Source organism: Pogona vitticeps, chromosome 3 (genome assembly GCF_051106095.1).
Source record: "Pogona vitticeps strain Pit_001003342236 chromosome 3, PviZW2.1, whole genome shotgun sequence".
Classification (NCBI taxonomy): Eukaryota; Metazoa; Chordata; class Lepidosauria; order Squamata; family Agamidae; genus Pogona; species Pogona vitticeps.
Window position 1 is genome coordinate 254,521,328 of NC_135785.1, and position 27,565 is coordinate 254,548,892.

The following is a 27,565-nucleotide window of genomic DNA, read 5'->3' on the forward strand; positions in this document are numbered from 1 at the left end:
TGGGGAAAACCTAGCTGTTTGGATGTCCCTGGACAACAAAGTCCAAGTCCCAGCAACAAAGAGAAATAAAAACACTCAGTGGCAAAGAGAAGTTTGAGGAGCGAAAGGGTGAAGAATAAGGGAGAACTCAGCACTTTCTGTGGCTACTGTTTCTCCACAAACCTGTCCCTAACTCAAAAATAAATTTTCCTTTCTGAATATGTAGTAGTTTGTTCAGGATTAATCTCTGATCTGTGTAACCAGTTCTATTAGTCTTCAGTGAAAGTAAGCCCGTTGAGCCATTCCCTAATCCATATTCATCAACACAGTTAGGGAGGTCAGACTGGCTCTACCCCTTCCCTCATCCCTTTTCCCCCTGATCGGGGATGGGTCTGAAGAGGAGACGTTCTTGCTCACAAATAGGCTCCCCTTGCAATGAAACATCCAAGGAAAATCTGGGTTGGTTGTTGTGGGTTTTTAGGGCTCTTTGGCCATGTTCTGAAGGTTGCTCTTCCTAACGTTTCGCTAGTCTCTGTGACCGGCATCTTCAGAGGACAGCACTCTGTGCTCTGTTGCAGTTGGCTTGGGAGTGGAGTATTTATGGCTGTGAGATAGGCTTTTGTCCTTTTCAGGAGATGGGTGATTAATGTGTCTTGTTGTGGGTGTATTGTTGTGATAAGGAGGAGAGATTATCTGTCACTGTGACTGATGGGTATCATTAGCATTAGAATCTGGGTTCTTGTTGAACTGTAGAGTCCACAAGCAAAGAGATACTCTCCCCTTCAGACTTTGCTCTTATAGAGGATAGGGTGGGGATAGGAATAATCTCTCCGTTTTTTGAGAAAACTGGATTGGAGAGCTGCTGAATAAGGATAGTTTCTCTACATGTTGTCCTGTTTCCCTGTCCTAACTACCAAATGGAGACAGCAGGAATCGATCTCAGCCCTTGATATTCCATAACTTCAGTAGACAGGGACTAAAGATCAGGTATGGAGACTTGAGTCGTGGGACTTGCTGTCAAGTCAGATTTGACTCAACTCAGACTCTGCTCATTTTTTGTTAATGACTCAAAGTCTATTTGCAACTTGGGACCCACCCACCAAGTCCCAATTAAAACCTTGTTTTTAATAAAGACTTGGATGTTGGTCTTGTACCAAAGACTTGGATTCAGACTTCGAACTTGGACCGAAAGACTTGCCAACATGCCTGCTGAAGACTATGTAGTCTCCCTTTCTGTTCACACAATGAAGAATTCACACAGACACAAGGGGATAGTTTTCTCCCCCTGTAGATCCCTAGCAACTGATACAAAAACATATAATACCTTTGCCCTGGAAGGTAATATATAGCTAACATGACCAGAAGCCAATGATCGTTTTGTGCCTTTTGAATATTCCTAATCTCATCTAAAACCATTCAGGTTGATGTCCGTTGCAACATCTTGTGGTAGCAAATGTTCTGTGCTTCCTTCACTCTCTCCTCGGTCTTCTGCTGTTCAGCTTTGGTGGATGACCCTAAGCTCTACTATTTTGGATGTATCTGCACTGCAAAGAGATAGCAGCTTGATACCACTTTTGTCTGCCTATGGAGTTCTGGGATTTAACTCACACCTCTTCAAAGATTTTAAAAATTAGCATACAGAGGAGAGGCAGGATCTGTTCTTGATCATCCCAGAGTGCAAGACATGTGATAATGGGCTCAGGTTATAGGAATCCAGATTTCAGCTAAATATAAGGAAAAACCTCTTAACTGTTAGAGTGGTACAACAATGGAACCAAATAACTTGGGAGGTGGTGGTGAGTGTTCCAACGCTGGAGGCATTCAAGAGAAAATTGGACAACCACCTGGGAGATATCCTTTGATTTGGATTCCTGCACTGGACAGGGGAGAGACTTAATGGCCTTATAGGCCCCTTCCAACTCTATGATTCTATGCCAAACAAGGTGGTATAAAACCATTAACTGAATAGTGCAGATATATCTTGAGACAGGAAGAAAAGCTTCTCCCTACCCATTTTCTGTACATTTATGCATATTTTATAATACATCTCTATCATGTCCCCCCCTGACTCATATTCTTCTAATTTACATAAAAAGCCCAAAACACATTCTAATCGCAAGAGACTTCTCCATTCTGCCTATCCTGTTCTGTACTTTCACTTACATCTATAACATCTAAGTTGTGGCAACTGAAGTTGTGATCATGAAATTCCAGGTTGGTGCTGACACAAAAATCGTGGGGGCTGCACACTGTCCCGCGGGGTACAGAGGGCGCCCTCTGCCCTGCGCCTCGCTCTCGGTTGTGTAGATTCTGCCTTTGAGCACACCATTGTGGTTCTTGGCAACTTGCAATAATTGAGTAATAAAAAGTACAAGGGACAGGCTGAGCCCTGCATTTTCTTGAGCAACCCAAGGGATGTAATTAAGGTAGCTGAAAAGTGGAACATGTAATCGATAGCGACCACAGTTTGACAACGTTTGATCCAGGCTGCTGGGGGAGCGGGAGGAGGGGAGGAGAGGGGAGTGACAAAACATGCTCATTAGCTAACTTACATTAATTCCTAGTGAAGGATATGTATTGTGGGGGTGGAGAGCAGAGAGAGAGAAAAAACAGTGGTGAACAAACAAGGATCAAGAGACGATCATCAAGCTCTCATCTGTTATTGCTTTCGATTTCTTCCTAGAAATTTGACTGGAGTGGGTTCCAGGAAATGAGATGGACCCAAAAAGTGATTTTAAAAAAAAGAGCACCTAATCAGTATGTTGTGAGTCCTCATATCAATTTGAAATCAGGTTTGGGTAATGCTTTTATAGGACCACCAAATTGTCATAAAAATTTGAGTGTTCGAGTCCACCAGGTAGAGATGGGCACTTACTGCAGTTTGGCAGATCAGGCCCACAGATGTTGCGCCTGTGCCCCAGATTCTGCACCCCATCTCCTCCTGTGGGCACCCACTCAGAGGAGGAAGTGGGGCAAGGAAGCCCACAACTCTGCTTCTGACATGGGAGGAGATGGGATGCAAAATGTATGTGCTGGAGCTGGGGTCCAACTGTGAGATTTTTCTGTAGTCTTGACTCACGTTTCTGCATTTACAGTTTGTACTACTAAACTATCTTGTTGCCTTATTACTGGAATGTTGATAAGTAATGGGCTATTTGCATCTTCTTGATCAATAAGTCGGTCTCTCTCTCTCTGCGTACATATATATATACATACATACAGTGGTGCCTCGCTTAACGAAGATAATCCGTTCCAGCGAAATCTCTGTAGAGCGAAATCCTCACTAAGTGAAATAAAAAATCCCATTGAAACGCATTGAAAGCCCATTCAATGTGTTCCAATGGGCTGAAAAACTCACTGTCCAGCGAAGATCCTCCAAAGGGGCGGCCATTTTCAGTGCCTGTATAGCGAGGAATCCATCCAAAAACACAGCGGGGAGCCATTTTATACAGCGGGCGGCCATTTTGAAGCTGCCAATCAGCTGTTTTAAAAATGTAATGTGAAGAATCGGTTCTCGAAGCAGGGAACCGATCGTCAGGAAGCAAATTTTGCCTATTAAAACATCGTTTTGCAATCGCAAAAGCGATCGCAAAACAGTCATCATATAGTGGTTTTGTCGTTTAACGAGGCAATCATTAAGCGAGTCACCACTGTACTGTATATGCTTTGTTCACAAAGCAAAAAAAGAAACAAGAAAAGTTTTGAATAAATACATTTTGCCCGGATCTCAAAATTTATGAGGAAAAAATTTGTTCTCATGCTAGAGGTAAGAAGTCTCAGAGGAGCTAACCAACTCTCCACAGGCTTTCTCAATGAGGTGAGGCCTGTCGTGTCAAGAATAACTAACACATCTGGAACTGATAGAATAAAACTTCTAGCCTTTCATTTTACTTGCATCTGGTGTTAGTAGGCTTGTTTGGAGAATCATCTGCAGACCATTTCTTTTTTATGTCGGAGCTCCAGAAGAAGGAAATGGGAAACTACTTCTACTACTACTAGATAGATAGGGTAGAAATGTAATAAAATAAATCAATAAATTAGTTGGCTGCGCAGATTATATGTAGAACTGTACAGAAGCATTTGAGAAGCACTTTGCCAAGACGCTATAATATGTTAGAAAACGGCTGAAATGGCTAACCTTTGCCAACAGAAGATGACTAAACCAGATAGAACAGCATACAAGTCTATGATTTAGGATCACAAGGGAAGAAATAAAACTAGAGATGGGGACGAATATAAAAACTGATCAGCTTTTTTGACGAAAATAGTTGATTCGTTAAATATTCGTTGATCCGTATTCATCAAATTTTAAGTCATGATGAATAGGGATCGGTGAATACTTTGCCGTTTATATTTGTCCTTTGTAAAATAAATAAACCCCCACCCTTCTGCCTACCGGCTGATCGGCAGGCTGATAGGCAGCCACCCCCCCCACAACCACCACCACCCTGCTGACACCCCCTACCATAATCGCCACCGAGGTCTCTATCTGGCCTCCGCAGCCACGACATGTAAAAAGGGAGACTGGCTGCCCTTTGCAAAGATGGTGGCTGCGGCTTCATTTAGGGTATGGAAGCTGCAGCTACCATCTTTGCAAAGGGCAGCTTTTTAAAAAAATAACCCGCACGAATCGGCTTCATGGGGGCAACTTCGCGCTTGGTGAGTCGTTCCCATCTCTAATTAAAACTTCTCCCTCCCACCTTTTAAGAGGATGTTAAAGACTGTCTTGTTTCAAGAGGCGTTTAAGGACATCCTTGCCTAAGTTAATGTTGTCTGTGTTCCCTGTTTTGTCATCATTTTGGGCTTTTTATTGTCTTAACTAGTTAGAGGTGTTTAATGTTGGTGCACGGGGTGGAGGATTTGTTGTCCTGTCTTACTGTAAACTGCTTAGAGTGGTGCTTTGCGCTCTCAGCAGTATAGAAATGAATCAAACAAACAAAGAAATAATTTAGCAAGATTTCTTCAATTCCCTAGATTATTCCTGGTATTCTGAGGTGAAGGGACCATGACTGATTTCCAGATTGTTAAAACGAAGAGGCTGGTTGTAACCCCAGACCTATCCTCTGCCTTTCCACATGACACAGATTCCTGGTTGCGGGAGAGCAAAAGTGGAGAGGAACACGGCAGCTTTCTTATTAGCAAAACCCGGGATTAATGTTAGGTGATGCATTTAAAACCAAAAATCCTACTGGAATCCCCAGCCGGTGCAGAGGGATGTAAACTTCAAAGTACACAAATGAAAACTTCTAGTAAGAGGCTTCCCTCCTTCTCTTGGATGGCTAAAAATAGTTTCTATTCAGGCACCTGAACAATGAAGAGAGTTGAGCTAGTCCACGAGAAAAAAGAAATCCAAGAACTGCAGTATCTTTATTATCCTTTTTTCCTTCTGCATTGCTGATTGTTGAACAATGGCTGAAATCCAGTAGTAAGTCACAGTTAGAGTAGGCCTATTGAATCAGTAGGAACTCCGTGAGCAAATACCTCTTTAAGAGTAATAGTTTGCTCGATGGGTGGTATAGAAATTGAATAAATGAATAAGTTCCATTGATTTAGTGGGTCCAATTTAGTTGCAAACTTTTACTGAATTTCAGCCAATATGCTCTAAATCAGTGGTTTTTAACCTTTTTGAAAGAAACGCCCCCTTGAGCCATTGAGGAAGTTATAATCGCCCCCCTCCCTGAGGTGATATCTTACCTACCTACCTTGTCTCCCTCCTCACCCGGGTGCGAGGCAGCACTTCATGGGGTGAGGATGAGGACCCAAGAGACCCTTTCCTTCCACCCGATCCACACTCAGTGCTCCCATAAAGGAGAAAGGCAAGATGTGGCAGGTAGAAAGAGCTGGATCATCTGGCGGCAGCAGCAGCACCAGATCTACTGCCAGCACTGCGGCTGCAGTCACCTTCTCCAGTGCCCCCCTTCTGTTCTTTTGCCCCCCACACTGCCCCTTTTTGTTCTACCGCCCCCCTGAAAAATGAAATCGCCCCCTGGGGAGCATTATCGCCCATGTTAAGAACCACTGCTCTAAATGAAGACTTATATTGCTTCCAGATAGTATTCTTGCTGGCCATATATCTGCTTTTTAACTAAACCTTCCCAGGAAAGTTTAGCACCTTGGCATAACATCATAGTTTTATCAGAGCAGTTTTAGTAGAGTTCACATCTCTGCCAGAAATACCCCTCAGATTCAGATCCCCTCAGATTCAGATCCAGAATTTGTGCCCAAAGTATGGAAATACAGAGATGTTGCTTGTTGGTGAAAGGGTGGGATCTGACAGCATTTTTACGAAGTAATCTCCAGAACTGGATCTTTTTCCTCTGCTAACCATATTCCCCAAGACTTTGGCCACACCCTAAGCAGCCATATGCTAAATGTTCTGGTAACTACATCTTGGAAATACATATTTCTGAGAGCTTTCTCTTAGTATTTTTAATTGTTTCAGACAGTGGATAAGTAAAACCAAAGTTATTGCACCACAAAGACAGGGATCCTCCTGTAGTGTTAAATCAGAGGAAGGGGAGATGTGATCACGAATCCCATTATTCCTCATTGTTGGCAGCTAATGGGAGTGGCTGATAGGTTACAGGTTCCCCAGCCCTGTGGTAACAGATACTGCTGATGTTACATGAGTGCACAATTAGCTTCGATTAGGGTTAATGCTATATTACTCCTTTGTATACCAAGGTCATCATTTATTTTTTTTAAAGGCATGATACAAGATTCATTCAGCCATCCTTCTCATTTGTTCCCAAAGACGTTGTTTTTTTAAAAACCCATTTCTCTTAGGAGGAAAGGAGTTTTACTTTCTGTTTCTTTGTTTGGAGAGAAGCTTTTTCTAGTTCTTAAGCAATTCTCACTGCAGAAGACTTTGCGCTTTAGTAAGCTGTTGACAGGAAGGGGTACCTCTGAAGAGACTGATCCTGGGAAAAAGCATCACATCTTTCCATGACCATCCCAAGGCGGACTCTCGGCGTTTATGTTAACAGGAAGGTTAAGGAGAATCCCACTGGCTTCTCGTTGGCGTGGGCGGCCTTGTTCGTCTCCGGCCAGTGATTGGAAAACACATTTGCAGCAAACCCTAAAGCTTTTGAAACAAAAGCAGAGCTAAGCAGACCATAAACAGAGCCTTTCTTATCCCACAGCACTGTTTCTGATTTAGATGTCTCACCCTCATCCGTTGTGTTCCAGCAATTTTTAAAATATATATATATAAACAAAAATACTAGAAATTATGTAAAATGGGTTTCTAGCCTCTGGCTCTGTTTTTAATTATACATGTTTGCTCTGTTCTAAAAAAAGTGAGACGGAGAGGATTTGGTCATGCTTTAGGGGTTCAGTTCAGGTCATCAGTGATAGGAAACTGACTTCCAATACATTATTTTGTGCTGATCCAATCACACACAGGTCAACTGGTCAAAGTTGTGGATGTCTTATATTCCTTTATCAATGGAAACTACCGTATTTTTCGCTCCATAAGATGCACCTTTCCATAAGACGCACCAATTTTTTAGGAGAAGAAAACAGGAAAATATAATCTGTTTTCTTCGCTCCATAAGATGCAGAGATTTTCCACCCCCCTGTTTTGTTGGGGGAAAAGTGCGTCTTATGGTGCCAAAAATATGGTAAGTGGTCCCCGACTTAGAGACACCAATCTTACAGCGAATCTTCAACTGACTCTTCTCCCCACCTACTCCAAGCTTGACAAATATTGGATTTGGGCTGTCTGAGTTATAGCCCCCCAAAAAGCCGGTCACCCCAAGAAAATGATATTTAGTGGGAAGGAGAGTCAGCTGAAGATTTGCTGCAAGTTTGGCATCTCTCGTAACTCATACGGGGCCTGTTCTACCACTCTCGGAAACCCTGAATTGCACAAACCACAAAGGTATGAATGGCCAACACCGATAAGAGTTTGGTGTTTTGTTCTGCACAGGCAGCCATCGCTATTTGTGATCCTACCAGATGATTCCCCTGGTAGTGTTCTGGAGCTTCCCATTCACTGGGATTTCAGGGCCACAACCTGAGGCCAGCGATAGAGGCCTTGTGATGTTCCATAGAGTGGGCTGTTGTGTAATGCTTGCAAAATAGCAACTGTGTGTTTTGTGTATGTGAGAGAGGGAAATGGTGAATGTGGATTTTCTGCACTAACTCATGTATACTTGTTGTATCTGCAAAACACGAAACTCCTTTGCGCCGAGCTGGTGAGACTTGCCACCAGCTGGAGGGATAGAGACCAACTAAGTGCTGGCACGCATACTGTCAAGCTTTCTCCTCTTTCAGCGCCACTCGTCCTGAGATTTATCTCCATCCTTGAGAAGTTAACTGACAACCTAAGACCCGGTAACGCCAAACTCCTGTAAAATTCTTCAGTCAAGAAATTGTGATTTTAAAGTTACAGCTTGTCCTTACCAAAAAAATCAAATCACCTCTACCATTGCTGAGCATGGTGCTTTTGTGAAAAGGAAAGGTTTAAGATAGTGCTCTCTGTCACTTCATGTTCTGTGCTCAGCTAACCCAACTCATTTGGCTCCTGATATTGTCTGGCTAGCCAGGTGTTGTTTTCTTAGCTGTGGACTTCTGTAGTGAAGCAGGATTAATTAATTAATTAATTATTATTATTATTATTATTATTATTATTATTATTATTATTATTATTATTATTATTATTATTATTATTATTATTATTATTATTATTATTATTATTATTATTATTACTGGGGTTGACCTATCTTTCTGTACACTCATAAGTTTTTCTCTTCTCTTTCTGGGCCTGCAGGTTAGTTAGTGTTGGCATTGTTGGGCAAAAGCTGTGTATATTTCTGTAGCCTGTTTTAATAGCTTTGTTGTTGCTGTGTGCCATTAGTTTGCCTCCGACTTATGGTGAACCTATGAATGAGCAATCTCCGAAGTATTCTTCTCTCAGCTGCCCAGCTGAGCTCTTGCAAACTCAAGCCTGTGGCTTCCTCAGTGAATCTCGTATTTGGTCTTCCTCTTTTCCTGCTGCCTTCCACTTTTCCTAGCCTTATTGTCCTTTCCAGAGAATCCTGCCATCTCATGATGTGACCAAAGCAGGACAACCTCAGCTTCAAGATTTGTTTTGCTTGCAGAGACGGTTCAGGCTTGTGATTGGAGCATAGGGAACAAAGCTGGTCCAAATGTTGTTGGAAAATTTTGCCTAGGGGACAGAAATGAGGCAGGAGAATGACTCATAGAGTTCTGCGAAGCTTAGCTGATGCGTTAATAGCTTAGCTGATGCAAACTGATTGGTTTCAAAGAGTATCACCAGAATTGTCTTCTGGTTGAGCAGTGTCTACAGATCTTTCTCAAAATCTTTCTTGATCTATCATCTGCTTCTGTAGCTTCTCTTGCCTTGTGGAAATTTTGTTCTTCCTAAACGGATAAGGAAAAGCAGTTTAATCTGCTTGTCTTCAGATACTTTATTTATAAATAGCCCAACTGACAAGAACATTTTTCTTTCTTTTTTTTTAATATTAGTGTTGGCATCCTAAGGTGACTAAAAGTTAACAGATTTTTTTTTCTGTCTGGAAGTCCCCTGAAGCTTTCTAGAAAATAAATCTAAACACCTCTCTGATATTTATAATAATACATTGCATTTGAATATTATTTTACATTATAGCTTGAGGCCTGGGAGAAATATCTTCCACTTAAAAGCAAAACAGTTATAACTACAGTACTTGGTTCCTCTTAAGGACTAAATAGCTAGGAGCTAGTGAACTATTTTCTACAAAACCATCTAGTATTCTTTTCAAAAGTCTTTTAAATCACTCTGTCTTCCTTAGTAAAGATGTGTAGAAATGCCACTCCTGAATTCCAGGTCAGTGAAACAGACAACATCAACCACCCAGGACCTGATAATGCTGGGTGAACATATGCTTACTTGACTTGTATTATAGAGATCCCAGTTGGAGGAAGCTGGGACAGATAGTCTTATTTCAGCTTTGCCTGCCTGGGTTCTCTGTGGAGTAGCAGGTCAGACCTAATGGGCAGAGGAGTAAAGTTGTGGTCGTCTATCAAGGTCCTATCCCCCTCACCAGGTACCCCTGGGTTTGAGTGTATATATCTGAAAGTGAGCACCCAGGAAGAATAATGGTGCTCTTGGTGTACCCTTCACCCCACTGCTCAACAGTTTCCCTTCCTGAGCTGGCTGAGTTGATGCTGGAATCCCCTGGGGTTGTGGTGCAGGGAGACTTCAGCATCCAAGCCGAAGCCACCTTGTCAGGAACATCTCAGGACTTCATGTCCTCCAATGAGTAGGACGTGACAGTCATGGGGCTGGGCCCCAAGTTGTATCTGGCTGAAGTCATGTAGCAGGGGGCGCTTTGTACCTAGTAATGACTTTGGTCTAGGTAGGTGGGATATTGGATGGATGGATGGATGGATGGATGGATGGATGGATGGATGGATGGATGGATGGATGGATGGATGGATGGATGGATGGATGGATGGATGGATGGATGGATGGATGGATGGATGGATGGATGGATGGATGGATGGATGGATGGATAGATAGATAGATAGATAGATAGATAGATAGATAGATAGATAGATAGATAGATAGATAGATAGATAGATAGATAGATAGATAGATAGATAGATAGATAGATAGATAGATAGATAGATAGATAGATGGTGCATGTTGGGCACCAGTGGTGAACTGGATATGGAGGAGATCTACATGGTTTCATTGTCATGGACAGGTAACTGTCTGGCAAATGACACCCAACTCTTCATCACCCCTTCCTCTCTAAACTGGAGAAATTTGTTTTGGTTGTAAATCAGTGTCTGGTGTCAGGAATGGACTGGTTGAGGGCAAACAAATTGAAACTTAATCCAGACACAACAGAGTTTCTTCTGGTCAATGACAAGGCAGAGGAGGGAACAGAGACTCAACCTGTGCTGGATGGGGCTATGCTCCCCTGAAAACTCAAGTTTGCAGCTTGGGTATGTTCCTGGATTTTGCATTTGGACAAATAAAAATGGTGTGCCGGCTGCACCCATGCATTGAGATGTCCAGTTTGGCGACAGTGACACATGCCTTAGTTATGTTGTGTTTGGATTACTGTAACACTCTCTGTGTGGTCTGACTGTGAAGACAGCTGAGAGACCCCGGCTGGTTCAAAATAGAGCAGCCAAGCTGCTCTATTTTGGGCCAGCTAAAGAGAGCACATAACTCCCCTGTCACAACAGCTTCACTGGCTAGAGACTAGTTGATTGAGACTCATGGGGGTGCCTTACAAGAGATAACGTTGCCATTATGTACGAAGTCTTGCTGTGTTAAACTTGCTGCAGCTGCAACCTTTTCCCATTCCCCGGGACTTGGGTGTGGGGGAGAAATTATTTGGGAGGCTTTGGGGGTTTATGTACGGACTCCTCTAGAAATGCTGTATCTCCAAGCACTTCTTTATACCCACTTCTTGAACTAACGTAGTATTTTCTCTCCACGCACTGCCTGGAAGAGGTGGTCGTAAAGCCATACTTTCAACCATTCAGTATTAATAAGTCATTAAGAATCACATGATGCTGAATTAAGCCTGTCAAGAGCTCTTACAACCTAAAAGCTAGGAATAGAGACAAATTTACATACAGTGGTACCTTGCAAGACAACGACCCCGCTAAACGATGAATCTGCATAACGATGACTTTTTGCGATCACTATAGCAATTCGCAAAACAGTCATTCCAATGGGGGATTTTCGCTGGACATTGATTAGGTCTGTGCTTCGCGAACCGTTCGCAAGACGATTTTTTTCTGCTGATTGTCGGCTTCGCAAAATGGCTGCCCTGTGTTTTCCAGACCCATGCTTCACAGGACAGCCATTTTTACAGCTGATCGGCACTTGCAAAATGGCTTCCCTATGGGACGGATTATTGTCATCATGCGGGGCACCACTGTATCTTTAATAGATTGAACCCCAGCTTAAAAAAATTTTTTTTTTCAGGGTAGCTTTGCAAACACCTGTCTAAAAAGAAATGTCCTTTTCTCAGGGAACACACTGAGGTTTGCCTTTTCCCACCCCCCACCCCTTCTGCTTCTTTTGGTTTGATTTGTTTCGAATGGTAACTTTTGTTCTCCTCCTCTTTCCACCCATGCTCCGGCCCTGAGGTTCTCTTTTAATGAACTGGTGATGGGAAATAATTGCTTTTTATTTAAATTATTATTGCGGGCTCTGGCACACAGGATATTTTGCAGCTGACTGCTAATTACACTCCTGTTTGTATTTGTCAACTTAAAAAAAACTCAGCCTTGATTATTTTACAAATATGGCAAAGGAGATTCATCCAGAGGAAGCAATTAAGCTCCGTTCCAGAGCATCTCTGTGCAGTAGGCTCAATGTAGGCATCATGTAACGGTATTTTCCTGAAGGGTTTCAAAGACCCTTGCAGTTCCCAGAGGGGAAGGAAAAAAAATCAAATATATATCTGAACTGAAATCTAAAGTGAGGTTTTTTTCCACTTTAATGTTTTCCCCAAATTGCCCCACTTTTAAAAAATTGTTCAATATCCCCTCACACCCACTTTTTAAAAAGAAATACTCATTTATTTCCTCATCTGCTTTCGGATTTACTGTAATTCCAGGAACTGTGTAGTTTCTTATTTGCCCTGCATTTGATGGACTTTTGCCATGAAAACCAACCTCTGTGGAAACAACAGTTTCACCCTTCGTTTGTGTGGGGGACTGCTTTCTATAAGTACGCAGCGGGTGGTAGGTGGGCCAGGGTGGGGAAAGAGAAATCACTCCAGAAACGGTAGTCTGGGGGAGAAAAGGGAATCCCAGTGCTCCTTTCCAACCTAGCCTGACATGATTTTATGGATGGGCATGTACAATTTGGAGGTGAGAAGAGAATGGTAGAGGCTGTCAGCAAGGCCATTCAGAGAATTTACAGGGCCTTGCGGGCAGACGCGATAGAGCAGAGTTGGAACGGAGGCTGGCGGTGCGGACTGGAGCTAAGGAAGGGTAGTAGATTGTAGCCCAGGGCGGAGAATAGCATAGTGTCATCCCAGTAAATTCATCCTGGCTATGAATATATTAGGGACGTGGTGGCGCTGCGGGTTAAACCGCAGAAGCCTCTGTGCTGCAAAGTCAGAAGTCCAGCCGTCGTCAGATTGAATCCACGTGACGGAGGGAGGTCCCATCGCTCATCCCAGCTCCCGCCAACCTAGCGGTTCAAAAGCATGTAAATGCGAGTAGATAAATAAGTACCACCATGGTGGGAAGGTAACGGCGTCCCATGTCTAGTTGTGCTGGCCACGTGACCATGGAAACTGTCTTCGGACAAACGCTGGCTCTACGGCTTGGAAATGGGGATGAGCACCGCCCCATAGAGTCGAAAACGACTGGACTAAATGTCAAGGGGAACCTTTACCTTTATGGATATATTGTTTGTTGACTGTAAAGGGTTTCGGTATCTACTAGTCATGATGGCTGCATCGTATGTCTCGTATCCTATCTGAAATCCATTGTGGTGCAGTGTATACAATCTCGGACTAGAATGCGAGAAACTTCACACCACTGTTGCAACTCACCGTAGGGTGACAGTGTTTAAACTACTCATTGAATGTTTTACAGACCATGAAAACCCTACTAGGGTCTCTGTAATTCAGAAGCAACTTTAACACACACAGTATGTTTCTCAGTACCGGAAGTGTGTTCTGCATTCATGCCCTGCTTGTGGGCTTCCCAAGAGTTATCTGGTTAGAAATCGTGGGAACAGAATGTTGGACTAGAACAGCCTTTCTGTCATCCAGTGCTACTCTTCCTATCCTCTTATTAGCTCAATCTTCTCTAGCTAGGAGCACCGTAGTGCAATGGTTAAACCTGCAACAAAAACTCTTCTCTGAGTTTGATCCAAATAGATTCAGGTAGCCAGCTTAGGGTTGATGCAACCTTCCATCCTTCCACGGTTGAGAAATTGAGTACTCAGCTCACAGGTGGGGGTGTGGACAATATGTAACATGCATAATTATGTTTTAAGACACCTGGAGAATGCTTTAAGCCAGTGGTTCTTAATGTGGGTGATAATGCCCCCCAGGGGGCGATTTCATTTTTCAGGGGGGCGGTAGAACGAAAAGGGGTGGCGTGGGAGCGCTGGAGCAGAAGGGGGCGGTAGGGGGGCGCTGGAGCAGAAGGGGGCGGTAGGGGGGCGCTGGAGCAGAAGGGGGCGGCGTGGGGGCGCTGAAGCAGAAGGGGGCAGTAGGGGGGCGCTGGAGCAAGTCAAACCTGTGAAGATGGCTGCAGCCTTTTTACAGTGTGCATGAATATATATTTTCCTCCAATCTTAATTTAGTTTCAGAGTTTTCGTCTTGAAATTTTTAGTTCCTGCATTGTGGTTTGTTTTCATGCCCTTTTTATATTTCTTTTTGAGTCTTAAAATTCGCTTGCAACTAAATCATTAAATGTTACTTTTGGGGGGCATTGCATTTTCTTGGAATCGAATTTTGTTTTCAGGGGTCATTGGATTTAAGTGTAATAAATAAATAAATAAATAAATAAATAAATAAATAAATAAATAAATAAATAAATAAATAAATAAATAAATAAATAAATAAATAAATAAATAAATAAATAAATAAATAAATAAGATATCATCACCGCGGGGAGGGGGGCGATGATAACTTCCTCAATGGCTCAAAGGGACGTTTCTTTCAAAAAGGTTAAGAACCACTGCTTTAAGCATTATGGGGCAGTATATAAGCCACACACTTTGCTTTGCTTCAGCTGAAAGACAATGATTCCTTCAGACACCAATACATACATTGAATACAATGTATGCTTAAGCAGATCAGGTCTGTACCTCTGACACAAAATATTGCAAAGTCATTAGTATTATAATTATTTTGACAGAGATTTTGGGATGTGCTGATTCTTCATTTTGTTATTGCTGTTACTGTTATTATCGTTGTTGCTCTTATTAATATTATTTTGTTATTGCTATTATTGCTGCTGCTGCTGCTATTATTATTATTATTATTATTATTATTATTATTATTATTATTATTATTATTATTATTATTATTATTATTATTATTATTATTATTATTATTATTGACAGAGAGATTTCGGGATCTGCTGCTTGTGCCTTCCAGCTGGGATGCTGAGATTCTGCCAGTCTTCCAGCAAAGACGTTATCCTAAGTAAGTAAATGTCATCTCATCCTTGTGAAGAACTGCATTTTTTCAAGCTTTCCTGTGTTGTTTTTCGTGGTGCAAAAGAAGGGAGGAATTGGCCACCTGTGTTTGCAGACACTTGGATAACCCTCACAGATCCGCATCCTGCTTCACTTGACACTATTCATTGACGTGAGAAGGTGTCTTGGCAAGCTATTCCTTCTTTCATGTCTTGCTGGACACCAACAGACCAACTCGCCTAGATTTTTAACGAGACATCCCAGGGAGTATATATATGAAGATTTGTGAGTAAAAGAGATTTTTAAAATTCTTTCTCAGAACAGGAGTCAGTGATTGAATCTGTTAAGATTATATTGCCAGTTGAGGTAAAACTAACTAAACAATAAGGAGTAATCTATATAATGGAGATTTGTAATTCAATAGTAATCTGCTCTGTAGGTCTCTGTCTGGATTTTTTTTTCCCCACTGCCTAGCTGGAGTTTTTAAACCAGCAATTTCCACACACTGCCAAAAGTTTATGATGGTTGTCTCTTAGTAGAAAGAGGGAGCCATCCTTTCTAGAGATGGTACGCTAGATTCTTAAACAGAAGACTGAGAGTATGCCTGTAATAAGAATGTGTCCATTTTAGCAGGTGATTTTAATCTTTTCCATGTTTCCATGTTTTAATCTTTTAATTTAATTTTAAATCATATATTGTTTAATTTGTCTTTTAATATTTAACTTATTGTGTTTTAATTGTGTGAATTTTAATGCTGTGAGCTGCGTTGGGTCCCTTTGTTGGGAGAAATGTGGCATACAAATAAAACTAATAATAATCTGAAGGATAAGGCGGGGAGTTTTTATTTTGTTCTTATCCATTTTTATTATTGAGATTTCAACTACATAAGTAGTTTCTCATAAGGCAGAGAAAAAGCCCTGAAAAGGTGGCAAAATAAAGATGCTGTCTGATTCTATATCATAATATCCCTCAAGACTTTGACCTAAGATTACACCCCACCTTCATATGAATATGTGACGCCACCTTGAACTGTCCATGTGAGCTAGTCTAGTCAACAGCTGCCTGAAATCATGTTGTACAGCATAAGGTGTACGTTTTAGAGGTCAGTTGCCTTAATCTGCGTAATTGCCATAGAGTTGGTAAGCAACAGATAAAGTCTGAGGAGATTTCTTTACTTGAGGCATTTCCCCTCTAAAATGTTTTTGCTGTTTGCAGCAAGATCTTGGGTTTTTTTTAAAAAAATCAGTACAGTATATGGAGAAAATGTAAAATAATAGTGGTAAAAACAGTGACCCTACAAGATTGGAAAATAGAGAAGAACAGCAAAGATTAAAAGGGGTTTATTTATTTTTCAAAGTCTTGGGACAAATGTGATGTGATATATCTTCAAAAGGATTTGCAAGGAAAGAACCTCAGTGTCAAAGCCCCATTATAGCAAGCACTGAAGAAACAGTTCAACTGATATCATCTTATACTTTTCAACTTAGACATCTTACTTTTCTTTCAATACTTACAAAAGTTTTTTTTCCATTTGCTATAACAATTTTTTGTGTGAATGAGGTAAATTCCACAAAACTGTGACAGCTGCTGCTTTCTTTCAAGGATTTTTTTCCCATTTGAAGCACGGGATGGTTTGTTTGCATATTTTCATATATTGTGCTGTGTGCGTGCATGCATGCATGTTTGTGTGCAGGCCTGCTTTGCTTTTCCACGGAAAAGGATGCTAGTTTGTGCGAGGAATCTTGCACAAAATTTTTTGCAGGACTTGAAATTCACTTGTTGAGGCTCCCGATTTTGTTGAGACCTCCCTAACCAATAAGAATAAAGAATGTAGCAAGTATTGTTCGCACCTCTATACCAATTCTTGTATACCAAAATTACTTGACCCACTTCATGAAATGTTACTGTGGAATTTTAGGCCGGAAAAGCAACTCATTTACTGATGAATCTCAAATGCAGGCAGCCCCCCAAATTTATACATCTAAACATATTTATGTACAGAGGAGTAAAAATCAGGATTTTCTACTGTATAATGGCATGCAAAGTGCTGCTTCCTGCCATTATTGCTTGGGGTCTAGTGTCTCTTAGCAAGCTAATGACTAGATCTGCTAAATATTTTCAACTCCCTGTTCAATTCCACAGAATCAGTGGGTAATCGCTGTCTCTGAAAATCACAAATTCTTTGAACCATAAATCTCATGCTGCTTAGATTATTGAGCTGTAGCACTCTTTGAAATGATAATGGCCTCTCATTACAGTACAGCAATGGGATTGGTTAGAGAGCGGTATCTTCCCTAACAAAATGACTGGCTGGTACTGTATATGCTTCTGCCTTTCTGTGCTATATTTTCCAGGTATGGAGAAATCAGCCATGATTTGGTAGCTAATTCTTTAAAAAAGGAAATCTTTATGTATCGACTGACGTTTATAACATAATTCATTTGTTGCAGCAAAAATAAGTACCGTATTTCATAAGACGCACTTTTTCCCCACAAAACAGGGGGGGTGGAAAGTCTGTGCGTCTTATGGAGCAAAGAAACAGATTATATTTTCCTGTTTTCTTCTCCTAAAAAATTGGTGTGTCTTATGGAAAGGTGCGTCTTATGGTGATAAAAATACGGTAAATAAACATTGTGCTCATTCGGAAAAATGAGTTGTCATCATCATCAGCTCCCGAACAAATGCAGCCAAGGAGTACTGATATATCAGAATTTCTCCTAGGAAATTTCTGTAGCAGTCAGGCACGCAAAATAGCAGTAGTGAGGAATATATGAAAGATGGAGTTTCGGTGAACGATTTAAGGTGGATCTTTATGTTCCTTTCAAAAATTGTTTGGTTCAACATGGGAAAGTTAATTGGAGGGGAAGATGCAACAGATTTCCGTGAGTCCCTCTTGCTTTTCAGCTACTGCTAGCGCTGCAGCTTCTTTCAAGGTATTGACCATGGGTGGATCGCACACATGTTGGATGGATCCCATGTACACACCATCATTATATTTATGACATGAACCAGAGTCCCTACCCATCCCCTCTGCTGCCCAGTTTGCCTCGGAAGCAAAATCAGTGGGGGTTTTTTTCCATGTAAACAGTGGCCTTGTTCATAAAGTGGCTCAGATACAGAGCTTAGAAGAATCACTAAAAAAACTACATTTCTCAAAATACTCTAATTCAGTGGCTCCCAACCTCCTTGGTTCCCCAGATGTTCTTGGATTACATCTCCCAGAAATCCTGGCCAGCACAGCTAGCAGTGAAGAGGCTTCTGGGAGTTTTAGTCTAAGAACATTTGGAGACCCAAGGATGGGTACCACTGATCCAGCCAGAATGAACATTGGCTAGGACAATGGATAATGGGCATAATGGCAGGAGGTAGCTTAGGACCTGTCATTTCCAACAGGTAACTTTTCCAAGCTTTATCGATACTTTTAGTGGTGTGGTGCATTTTTTACCACGACATTGTTGGTTGTGGGCAAAGATAAGACATTATCTTTGGATGTTTTCAACGCAAAACCAAGTGATTTTCCTGCTACCACCACAGTTGAAGCACTGAGTGTGAAGTGTGGTCCTCAGTATGGTCTGGGTGGACTCATATGTTCTCTCCCTTCCCAAATAAATTAAGTACCCCTGGTTTGGGAGGTGGTGATGATCATGCTCGCAGGTGTCAGCCACCATCGGCCTCGTTTATGAACTCTGATTAGCTTCATAACTAAGGCCCGTGACGAATTGATGTGGATAGCCATGAACCATTTAACCCTTATACCAACCAGTTCCCTGATTTCAATTCTCTGTCCTCCAGAATAGCAGTTTTAGAAGATGTAGCCCTGTTAGTCTGTGCTAGCATATCAGGCAAAAACTAAAGCAAAATTAAAAAAAAATAAAGCAGACAAAAACGGTGTGGCACCTTAAAGACAAACTACTATAATTTAATGTGAGCTTTTGTGGACAAGTCCACTTCCTCGGACGTAAGAGTGGGACTTTGTGGCAAATATTTATACCTTTATATAAGGCTTTTAAAGATCATTGTCAGGTCAATAACTTGTTCCCAAAAGCAATATCTGGAGGTATGTATCAATATATAGATATTTGCCATTTTGCTTTTGTTTTTGCCTGATATCCCCCAGAAGTTGTAGTTAGACATTCAATTTAAAAAAAACAAACCACTTGCAGCTATGAGTTAAATTTAAAACATGGCTTCTCTGGTTGCATAGCATCTAGTGACTCGCACAGCTGTGTGTACGCAGCCGCAAAAGTCACAAATAGAATGCTGTCCATATTGCTTTAATATTATGGTTTGTTTAGTTCTGTTTTAATATGACTGCCTTTTGTATGCTTTTACCTACACCTGTTTGCATCTATTTTTATCTGCATCTGCTTTAATTAAGCTATGTTTTGGGCCTCAGTTCCGTAAATCAACTAATAAACATTTGTACAAGTGAAATTGTAAGAAATTTCAGGGTGTTTTACATTAAATATTAGGTGGCTGTATATTTTCTTTCTTTTATCTCTCCATCTTTGCTGTGGTTTCACAAAGGACAGCTGTGTTTCAGGGAAATTGGAGGTAGCTGATCTTTTTCTTTCTTTCTTTCTTTCTTTCTTTCTTTCTTTCTTTCTTTCTTTCTTTCTTTCTTTCTTTCTTTCTTTCTTTCTTTCTTTCTTTCTTTCTTTCTTTTCAACCCCGTATTATCCCCTGGGAATCGTTTCTCATTGTTGCCTGTTCAGTACATTTTAAAAAATTGAGAATATACCAAATTTTAGAAAGTATTTCTTATGTTGAATAGAAAAACATGGAGTTGTCTTTTTTTTTTTAATGCATGTCAGAGGAAGTGGAATTGAGTTACATCATTGCCCTTCCACCAACATAACTCTACAACGGGATTTTAGCTACTGTTGCTCTCCAGAAAACAAATATGTGTTCAGAATTGTTGTCAGTTATTCAGACCGTTACGCTCCTGTCTCCACTTAAATAGTTACATGTATCTTCGAACCTAATAAGACTCTTCTTTTGTTTCTGTTCTGTTTTGTCTTGCCTCTCCTTTCTAACTTTTTTTCCTGTGATCAAAGAAAGGTGTATGAAAATTGGATCTGATAATACTCAATATCTTTTCTCATTTATAAGATAGCTGTCTTTTTCAAATAAGACAACACGGCACGGGTACACACATCTGCTTTAAATAGTCTGCAAGTGATATGAAAGTGTCAACCTCAGTGGTAAAAGACTGATTAAAAAAAAGAGATGGTGATGTTCATTAATCAAGCTGTCAAATGCTGACACCCAGCAGTTCAATGAGAAGTGTCAGATTAGTTTTAGATTGGGACTGGGTAACTTCCCAGACCCTGATGTTGGGAAAGTGTAAAGGCAGGAGGAGAAGGGGATGACAGAGGATGAGATGGTTGGACAGTGTCATTGAAGCTACCAATATGAATTTGACCCAATTCCGGGAGGCAGTGGAAGACAGGAGGGCCTGGCGTGCTCTGGTCCATGGGGTCACGAAGAATCGGACACGACTTAACGACTAAACAACAACAACTTCCCATGGATGGGAGGGGAGGTTGACACTTTTCTAGTTTGTAAAGAAGAGTAGTCCTGAGCCGAAAACAATGACATAATTGCCTCTTCAGGAGGGGGATGTAGACAAGGATTCAACGGCTGAATATCATTATTCTGCTGACCTCATTCTGCAGCCTGTACTCATACTCTACAGGATCTCTGCAAGATGCTGGCAGTTCCAGTATTATGACTCCCTTTCTGCAGAAACTAAAAATGTTGCTTCCTGGTCACTGTTTGCCTAGGCATAGCAGGAGTCTCTCTGGAAAAAAAAAACCATAAAATATGACAGGAGCCGAGCTGGGTCTTCCATTTTTTTCCTAGAGGCAAGGGACTACGTCTACCCATCTATTTGAGCAGCTTTCTTGAATGCATGCTGCAGTACTGCATCATCAGACAGATGCTGGCAAGGAGCTCAGAAACGAAGTGTGAAAATTATGTGGCTTCTCCTCCTTTTTAAATTCAAGCAACAGCTACGTGCAGAGGTTCCACTTGACAGATTAGCACTTAGGGAGCTATCCTTCCTGAACCTGTCTAATCTTGTTCTTCAGCCATCTAAGGGTGTGATCAAAAGGGGGAAAAGATCATAAGTTGGGCCACTTGCGGGTGAGTGATCAGTTTCCTGGCAATCACAGGACATAAAAGGAAATGCATTTCAACCCACCCCCCAAACCATGCCCAAGGTGGACCGTTTTGGTCCAGCTGTAGGGCTTCTACTTTTAAGGGCTGGGCTGGAGTAATTCCCCAACTAATGGAAGGGTTGTTTTAAGGGAGATGGCTTCCATTAAAGCAGGCCTTGCCAGTGTGATCAGCTACACATCTCTGCAATAGAGATGAGCACGAACCAGTTCATCCCAGTTCATAAAGGTGGCAGCACAGGTGCTGCTATTCACTTCCCCGCCGCCTCAGCCAATTCAGCCACTCACCAGGCCCAGGTTTCTTGTTTTTCCTGCCTCCTCAGCTAATCTCCCCAAGCAAGACTTCTCTGCCCCACCCATTCATCTGAGTGACAGATCAAGGGGGCAGGTCAGAGAAGCCTGAGCTGTTGCCGGGACTGGAGGATCAGTTGAAGATCATGGAGTCTGGGTCTGGTTGAGGGGTGACTGAGCCAGGCGAGGCAGGCAGCAGCACCTGTGCTGTCACCTTCGTAAACTGGGACAAATTGGGTCATGCCCATTTCTAGTTTGCACCCTCTGTTAGCACGCAGGGCTAGTGCCAGACTTGAAAGGGCACTGCGCAAGATGTTGTGGGGTCCCCACGCTTCTCTGCAGATTCCTTCAGTAACTTTATCTTTTTGTTTCTTTTTTAAAAATAGGGGGTTGGGCCACAAAGAGGAGGCTGCTGTTACCCTCAATCATCTTTCTGACCCCTATTATTTATTTATTTATTTATTTATTTATTTATTTATTTATTTATTTATTTATTTATTTATTTATTTATTTATTTATTTATTTATTTATTTATTTACTTATTTACTTATTTACTTACTTATTTACTTACTTACTTACTTACTTACTTACTTACTTACTTACTTACTTACTTACTTACTTACTTACTTACTTATTTCTATACCTTTTTTCCCCCAAGACTTGGACTCAAGGCTCAAGTTATGGTTTTTTGTTGGGGTTTTGTTTTTTTTGGAAGTTCAAATAAAAATATAGGAAAATCAATGTGGAGAAGAAGAAACTCTTCGCTACAATGCTAAAACACAAATACAACATGAGTTAAAAGATTATTAAGAGAGAGAGATGCCTTTATTTAAAGCACAGTACCAATCTATTAAGATCCCCTTTCTCAACTGTCCATTGGTTGCTGAATGTTTGCTGGTTTAGAGAGATTTACGCTGTGTTGGTATCCAGAAGGATTGCAGGAAGGAGAAGGTGGTAGGTGGCTGAAGCCCTGGGCAACACATCAATTCACATACGTATACACCCACCCTTCTAGCAGTTATTTTCAGTTGAACAAGGCAGCCTAGACTGGCTCCATTAAGCCACCAGGGGCCAGTGTTTGCCCTGTCATGCTGGAGATTTCACTCAGCCTGCTTTTGAGCTTCACTAAACCCTGACAGTTCAGTTCATTGCATATACAGTTGTGCCTCGCTAGACAATGATAGTCTGTTCCACTGAAATCGCTGTTTAGCGAAATCATCATCTAGCGAAAAGCATTTCCCCATTGGAATGCATTGGAATGGGGAAAAATCGTCGTCTAGCGAAGATCTGCCATAGGAAAGTCGCTTTGCGAACCACCGATCAGCTGTTTAAAGAGCTGTCTTGTGAAGCTTAGGTCCAGAAAACACCCGTTTTGCGAGCATGGAGGGAGCTGTCAAAATCGTCATCTAGCGAAAATAGGTTTGCGAAGCAGGGACCAAACGTCCAGCGAAATTCTCCCATAGGAATCACTGTTTTGTGAATCGCTATAGCGATCGCAAAAAGTCAATGTCTAGCGAAAAAACTGTCATGCTGGGTAACTGTCTAGCGAGGCACGACTGTAATCACCACAGACTGACAGGAGACCTCTAGAACCGAACTCAGTCTTGAGGCCTCTGTTCTCTATTTTGTGGCCATGTAGGCTTTCTTTTTCATTTGTCAAAAGACACTTCAGCGAATCTCCCTGATCTGTACACTTGTGGGGTCTCAGGGCACAGTTTGAAGGGCTTTTGCTTTCCAAGATCTGCAAGGGAGGAGAGACACCGATCTTGGGAAGGCATTGGAGGAGGAGAGAGTTTGAATTGGGTGTAAACAGTTTGTGTTTAAAATCTTGTGTACTAATGCCCACCCTTTCCCAGATGGTGCCACAGTTCACTTCCTATGGGACTATATCCGTGGATGCCCCTTGTGCCTGCTTGTCGCAAGAGTTGTGAGCTAGTGGGAACTCTTGGGGCGTAGGATGCTCTAAAGGTTGACAATAATACAAGGCAGTGATGGAGGAATATTGGGCTCTTTTGTATACATCAGGGATGTGTTGAGTTAAGACATGAGGCTTTTGCAAATCTTGCTTTGGGTAGTTCTAGGGGTTTTTTTTCTGGAAGGTGGCCGAGAATTGCCAGCCCTCCCAACTTAGACACCTTGATGAGTTTGACACATAGCTGTTGACATGCCTCTTGCTGTGTTTCATACTTTTCGCCTTCATGCTTGGTTTCATTTGCTTTTTTTCTTGGAAAGAGATGGTGTGCTGGGTAATCCTGGAATTCAGTGTGGCTTTCTGTAGCTTCTAAAGGCCTAGTGTTCTTAGACAGAAGATTTGGAAATTGTGGATGGAAGGGGGACGTGGATGGCTGAAGTATGAAGCAGAGCTTGGGAATAACTAGTTACAACTACCGAGTTGCTTGTGATTTGTTCCTCTTTTTTTTTCAGAAATGAAGGTGTACTAAATGTACTTCATGGCTCTAGCACAACAAGTGATCACTTCAGACTTTAATTCCTTTTATAGTTATGTCGTGTGGCCTCAGATGATTCAACAACAAGGTTAAATTGTTGTTTTAATTGTCCTTTGTGTCGATGATTTGACTTACAGTATCTACTTCGCCCCGGGATGTGGTGGCGCTGTGGGCTAAACCGCAGAAGCCTGTGCTGCAGGGTCAGAAGATCCGGCAGTCGTAAGATCGAATCCACGCAACGGAATGAGCACCCGTCGCTTGTCCCAGCTCCCGCCAACCTAGCGGTTCGAAAGCATGCAAATGCAAGTAGATAAATAGGGACCACCTCGGTGGGAAGGTAAACAGCGTTCCGTGTTTAAAGCACACTGGCCATGTGACCACGGAAGATTGTCTTCAGACAAAACGCTGGCTCTATGGCTTGAAGAGCGGGATGAGCGCCACCCCCTAGAGTCGGACACGACTGGACAAAAATTGTCAAGGGGAACCTTTACCTTTACCTTTATCTACTTCGCCAAAGTGCTAGAGCACAGTCGGGGTGGTTTACAACATAATTATGGAAACAACAACTCCCCTCCCCCACCCCCAGTGCTTTGGGTACTCATTTTACGGACTTTGGAAGGACAGAAGGTCGAGTCAACCTTGAGCAGGCTATGTGAACCCATCGGAATTGAATTGAGGTCATGAGTAGAGGCTTAGCTGCTGTACTGCAGTTGAACCACTGTATCACGGGGCTCTTTTCTGCTGCTGCCTTGTTTCCCCTCGGAGATACTGAGATGGCAATGAGGTCAACAGAGACCATCTAGTCTCTCAAAACAAAGGGAGTGTTTTGTTCTCTTGACGAGTGGCTTACAGCATAAGATGTTATTTCAGAACAACAAAAGTGAAACTCAAGGTCTGGCTCACACTTTACCCTCATGTTGCAAAATATATTTACAATTTATTATTTCTGAGAAAAGGAGCAGATTTTCAAAAAAAAAAACAAAAAACGTAAGCATAACGATGAATAAGTCCTTGGAAGTCTAACTATAACTGATTATTTCTAAAAGTAACTTTTGAAGCTGCGAAGAGTCAATTGAAGAAGAAAAGATAATGCTCTGTGGTTCAAATCATAGGACATCAAAGCCTCTCAAGGGGTTTCTAGGCAGAGCAGGATGGACAGACTTTCCCTAGTACCATGGCATGATAGCAGGCGTGGCATTTTGGCCAGTTTAGAAGCTAGTTTAATGCAGATGTGCTGCAGGGTGCTTTCTGAGCCAAGGTTAGTAATTCCTGCCCTTTTTCAGTGCATGGTAAAGAAGTAAAGCCAGGGGCAGGAAAAAGAATGAGCTTTTTCTCCATCTGCAGTTTAACCTTTCCTCCTCAACAGCCCCTTTCTTTCCTTGTTTCTTGACTGTCTCCTACGAATGAGTTGAGCATTCCGGGAGACAGGAGGAGGTTGCTCGGAAGCGAGGTAGAATCACTGTCCCCGTTGCTCTGCTGGTCTGCAGGAAACAGTGGATAAGCCGGGAAAACATAGCAGTGAAGGCTCAGAAAGAGCCCTTCCCTTTGGGGAGGGCCTGCAGGACCGCATCAAGCCTGCAGGGTTGGGGGTTTCTACTTCTTGCCTTAAGGAGTAGCTTGGCCATTAATTCTCAACAGTGAGTGATCGTCTTTATTTCTTGGCAGTGCAATGGGACAGAAGCAAAAGCTAATGCAATAATAAGGTGCACCAACATTAAAATAGTGTCCAGATCAAAGGAGGTAACAGTACCACTTGATCCTTCATTAGTCAGACCTCATCTGGAATGCTGTGTACTGTTGTGAGCCTGGCCGTTAAAGACAGGAAGTGACTAGAGATGGCCACTTAAGCCTTTTTGGTGGATCGGACCCATAGGTGTTGTGTAAGCACCCCAGATTCCGTGCCCTGCCTCCACCTCTGCAGAAAGAGGTGGTGCACAGAATGCGGGGTGCCTGTGCAACACCTGTGGGCCCAATCTGTTGAACCACAATAAGTGTCCATCTCTAGCAGTGAGTAGCTGGAAGAATAACCAGGGTGGGAAACAGGCCGGAAACTATGCTCTGTGGAGGCATTGGGTGGGTATCACTTGCAGAAGAGGGCATGGAGGGGTGAGGTGATGGTCTTCTTCAGACAGTTGAAGGGCTGCCATATTTTCTGCTGCCCCAAACAGTGGATTCAAATTGCAAGAACTAAAGTTTCCACCCAAAACATTGAAGGGCTGCCATATTTTCTGCTGCCCCAAACAGTGGATTCAAATTGCAAGAACTAAAGTTTCCACCCAAAACATTGGGAAGCACTGCCGGAGGGTAAGAGCTTTTCTACGGTGTGATAGATTACCTTGGAAGGGATGAATTTCCCTTTGTTTTTTAAATAGACATTAGGTGGTCATTGTCCAATATCCTTTTAACTGTGGATTTCCTGTATTGATCAGGAGGTTGGACTAGATCTCCTTTGGGGAACCCTTCCCACTCTGCAACCCTGTGCTATTATCTTTGGATGCCAGATGATCAATTCAGGGGAAGAAAGAACATTAGCCCATAATGTTCTCAAGTCCGCCAGGCGCTGCCATTTGGTCTGTTCTGGCAGTGACTGCAGTCTGGACGTGTCAGGGCTGCAGAAAGAGGTGGAATCCTTCCTCTACCCCTTTTCCCAGGCCCATCAGTCAAAATTAAAAGTCTTTTAGTGAGCATTTAATCCTTATAATGGCCTGTGAGCAGGGAAGAATGGTTCCTAGTAAGTAATCGCCATCTGTCTGGCAGGCGTTTGGTGTCCTGTAGACATTACGCATGGACAGGGTGGGTAGGGAGGCTAAAAGAAAAATAATAAGATGGAGTGGTGAACTTCTTTCAGCCCAGGTGCTGAATTCCAATGAGGGCAGAGTCCGAGGGACTCTTATCTTCCTCTACGGAGTGGATCCAAAGGTAGAAGGCAGGGTCAGAGCAAAGTACATAAAGTGCAGGGTTAAATTTTCCCAGCTCGCCCAGTGCAGCAATTTTCAGGCATGCAAAGCTGCCCCGGTCTGTAAACCGGAACAAAAACTACACTTCTACGTAAAGCCTGTGGACAACCTTCAGAGAACAAAAGGCTAGACCTCCCTGCCTCCTGGATCGCCAACGCCCGCACCCGTTCCTGCATTATACCCATCTCTCTTTTTCCCCTTTAAAGAGGGCTGTTTTGCAGACCAGTAATGCTATCTCCTCCATAGTCATAATTTTTTTTTTAAAAAAAATCTTACCAAACACATTTGAGACAATAGAGGAGCTCAAGGATGCCAGGAAGTAGAATATGGCGAAATGACCTCCCAAATCCCCGGGAGAATCCAAGGGAATCTTTAAAGCCCATTAAAAAAATTAATGCCAATTAGATCTGATGGATTGGGAGACGCAGATGTGTGCAAGAGGAGGACCCTTGGCCCTCTGTGGTATAAGTTTTCCTGGGCTTTAAAAATTGGGCTCTTCCTAGAACGGGATAGATCTGGAGGAAGAGGTTGGGAGTTCAATTCCTCACTGTGCCTTCTTAACAGGGGTTG

At 42.3% G+C, this 27,565-nt stretch overlaps 1 protein-coding gene across 2 annotated transcripts in view; it reads left to right on the forward strand.

Annotated features, from left to right (window-relative positions):
• The window catches only part of NOX4 (NADPH oxidase 4), a 127,819-nt gene that overhangs the window by 71,248 nt on the left and 29,006 nt on the right, over positions 1 to 27,565 (forward strand). For both annotated transcript variants that reach the window (XM_072993556.2, XM_072993558.2), the window contains one exon: positions 15,047 to 15,128. In XM_072993556.2, coding sequence (XP_072849657.2) covers positions 15,047 to 15,128 — 82 coding nt within the window. The remainder of the gene's footprint in view (positions 1 to 15,046; positions 15,129 to 27,565) is intronic.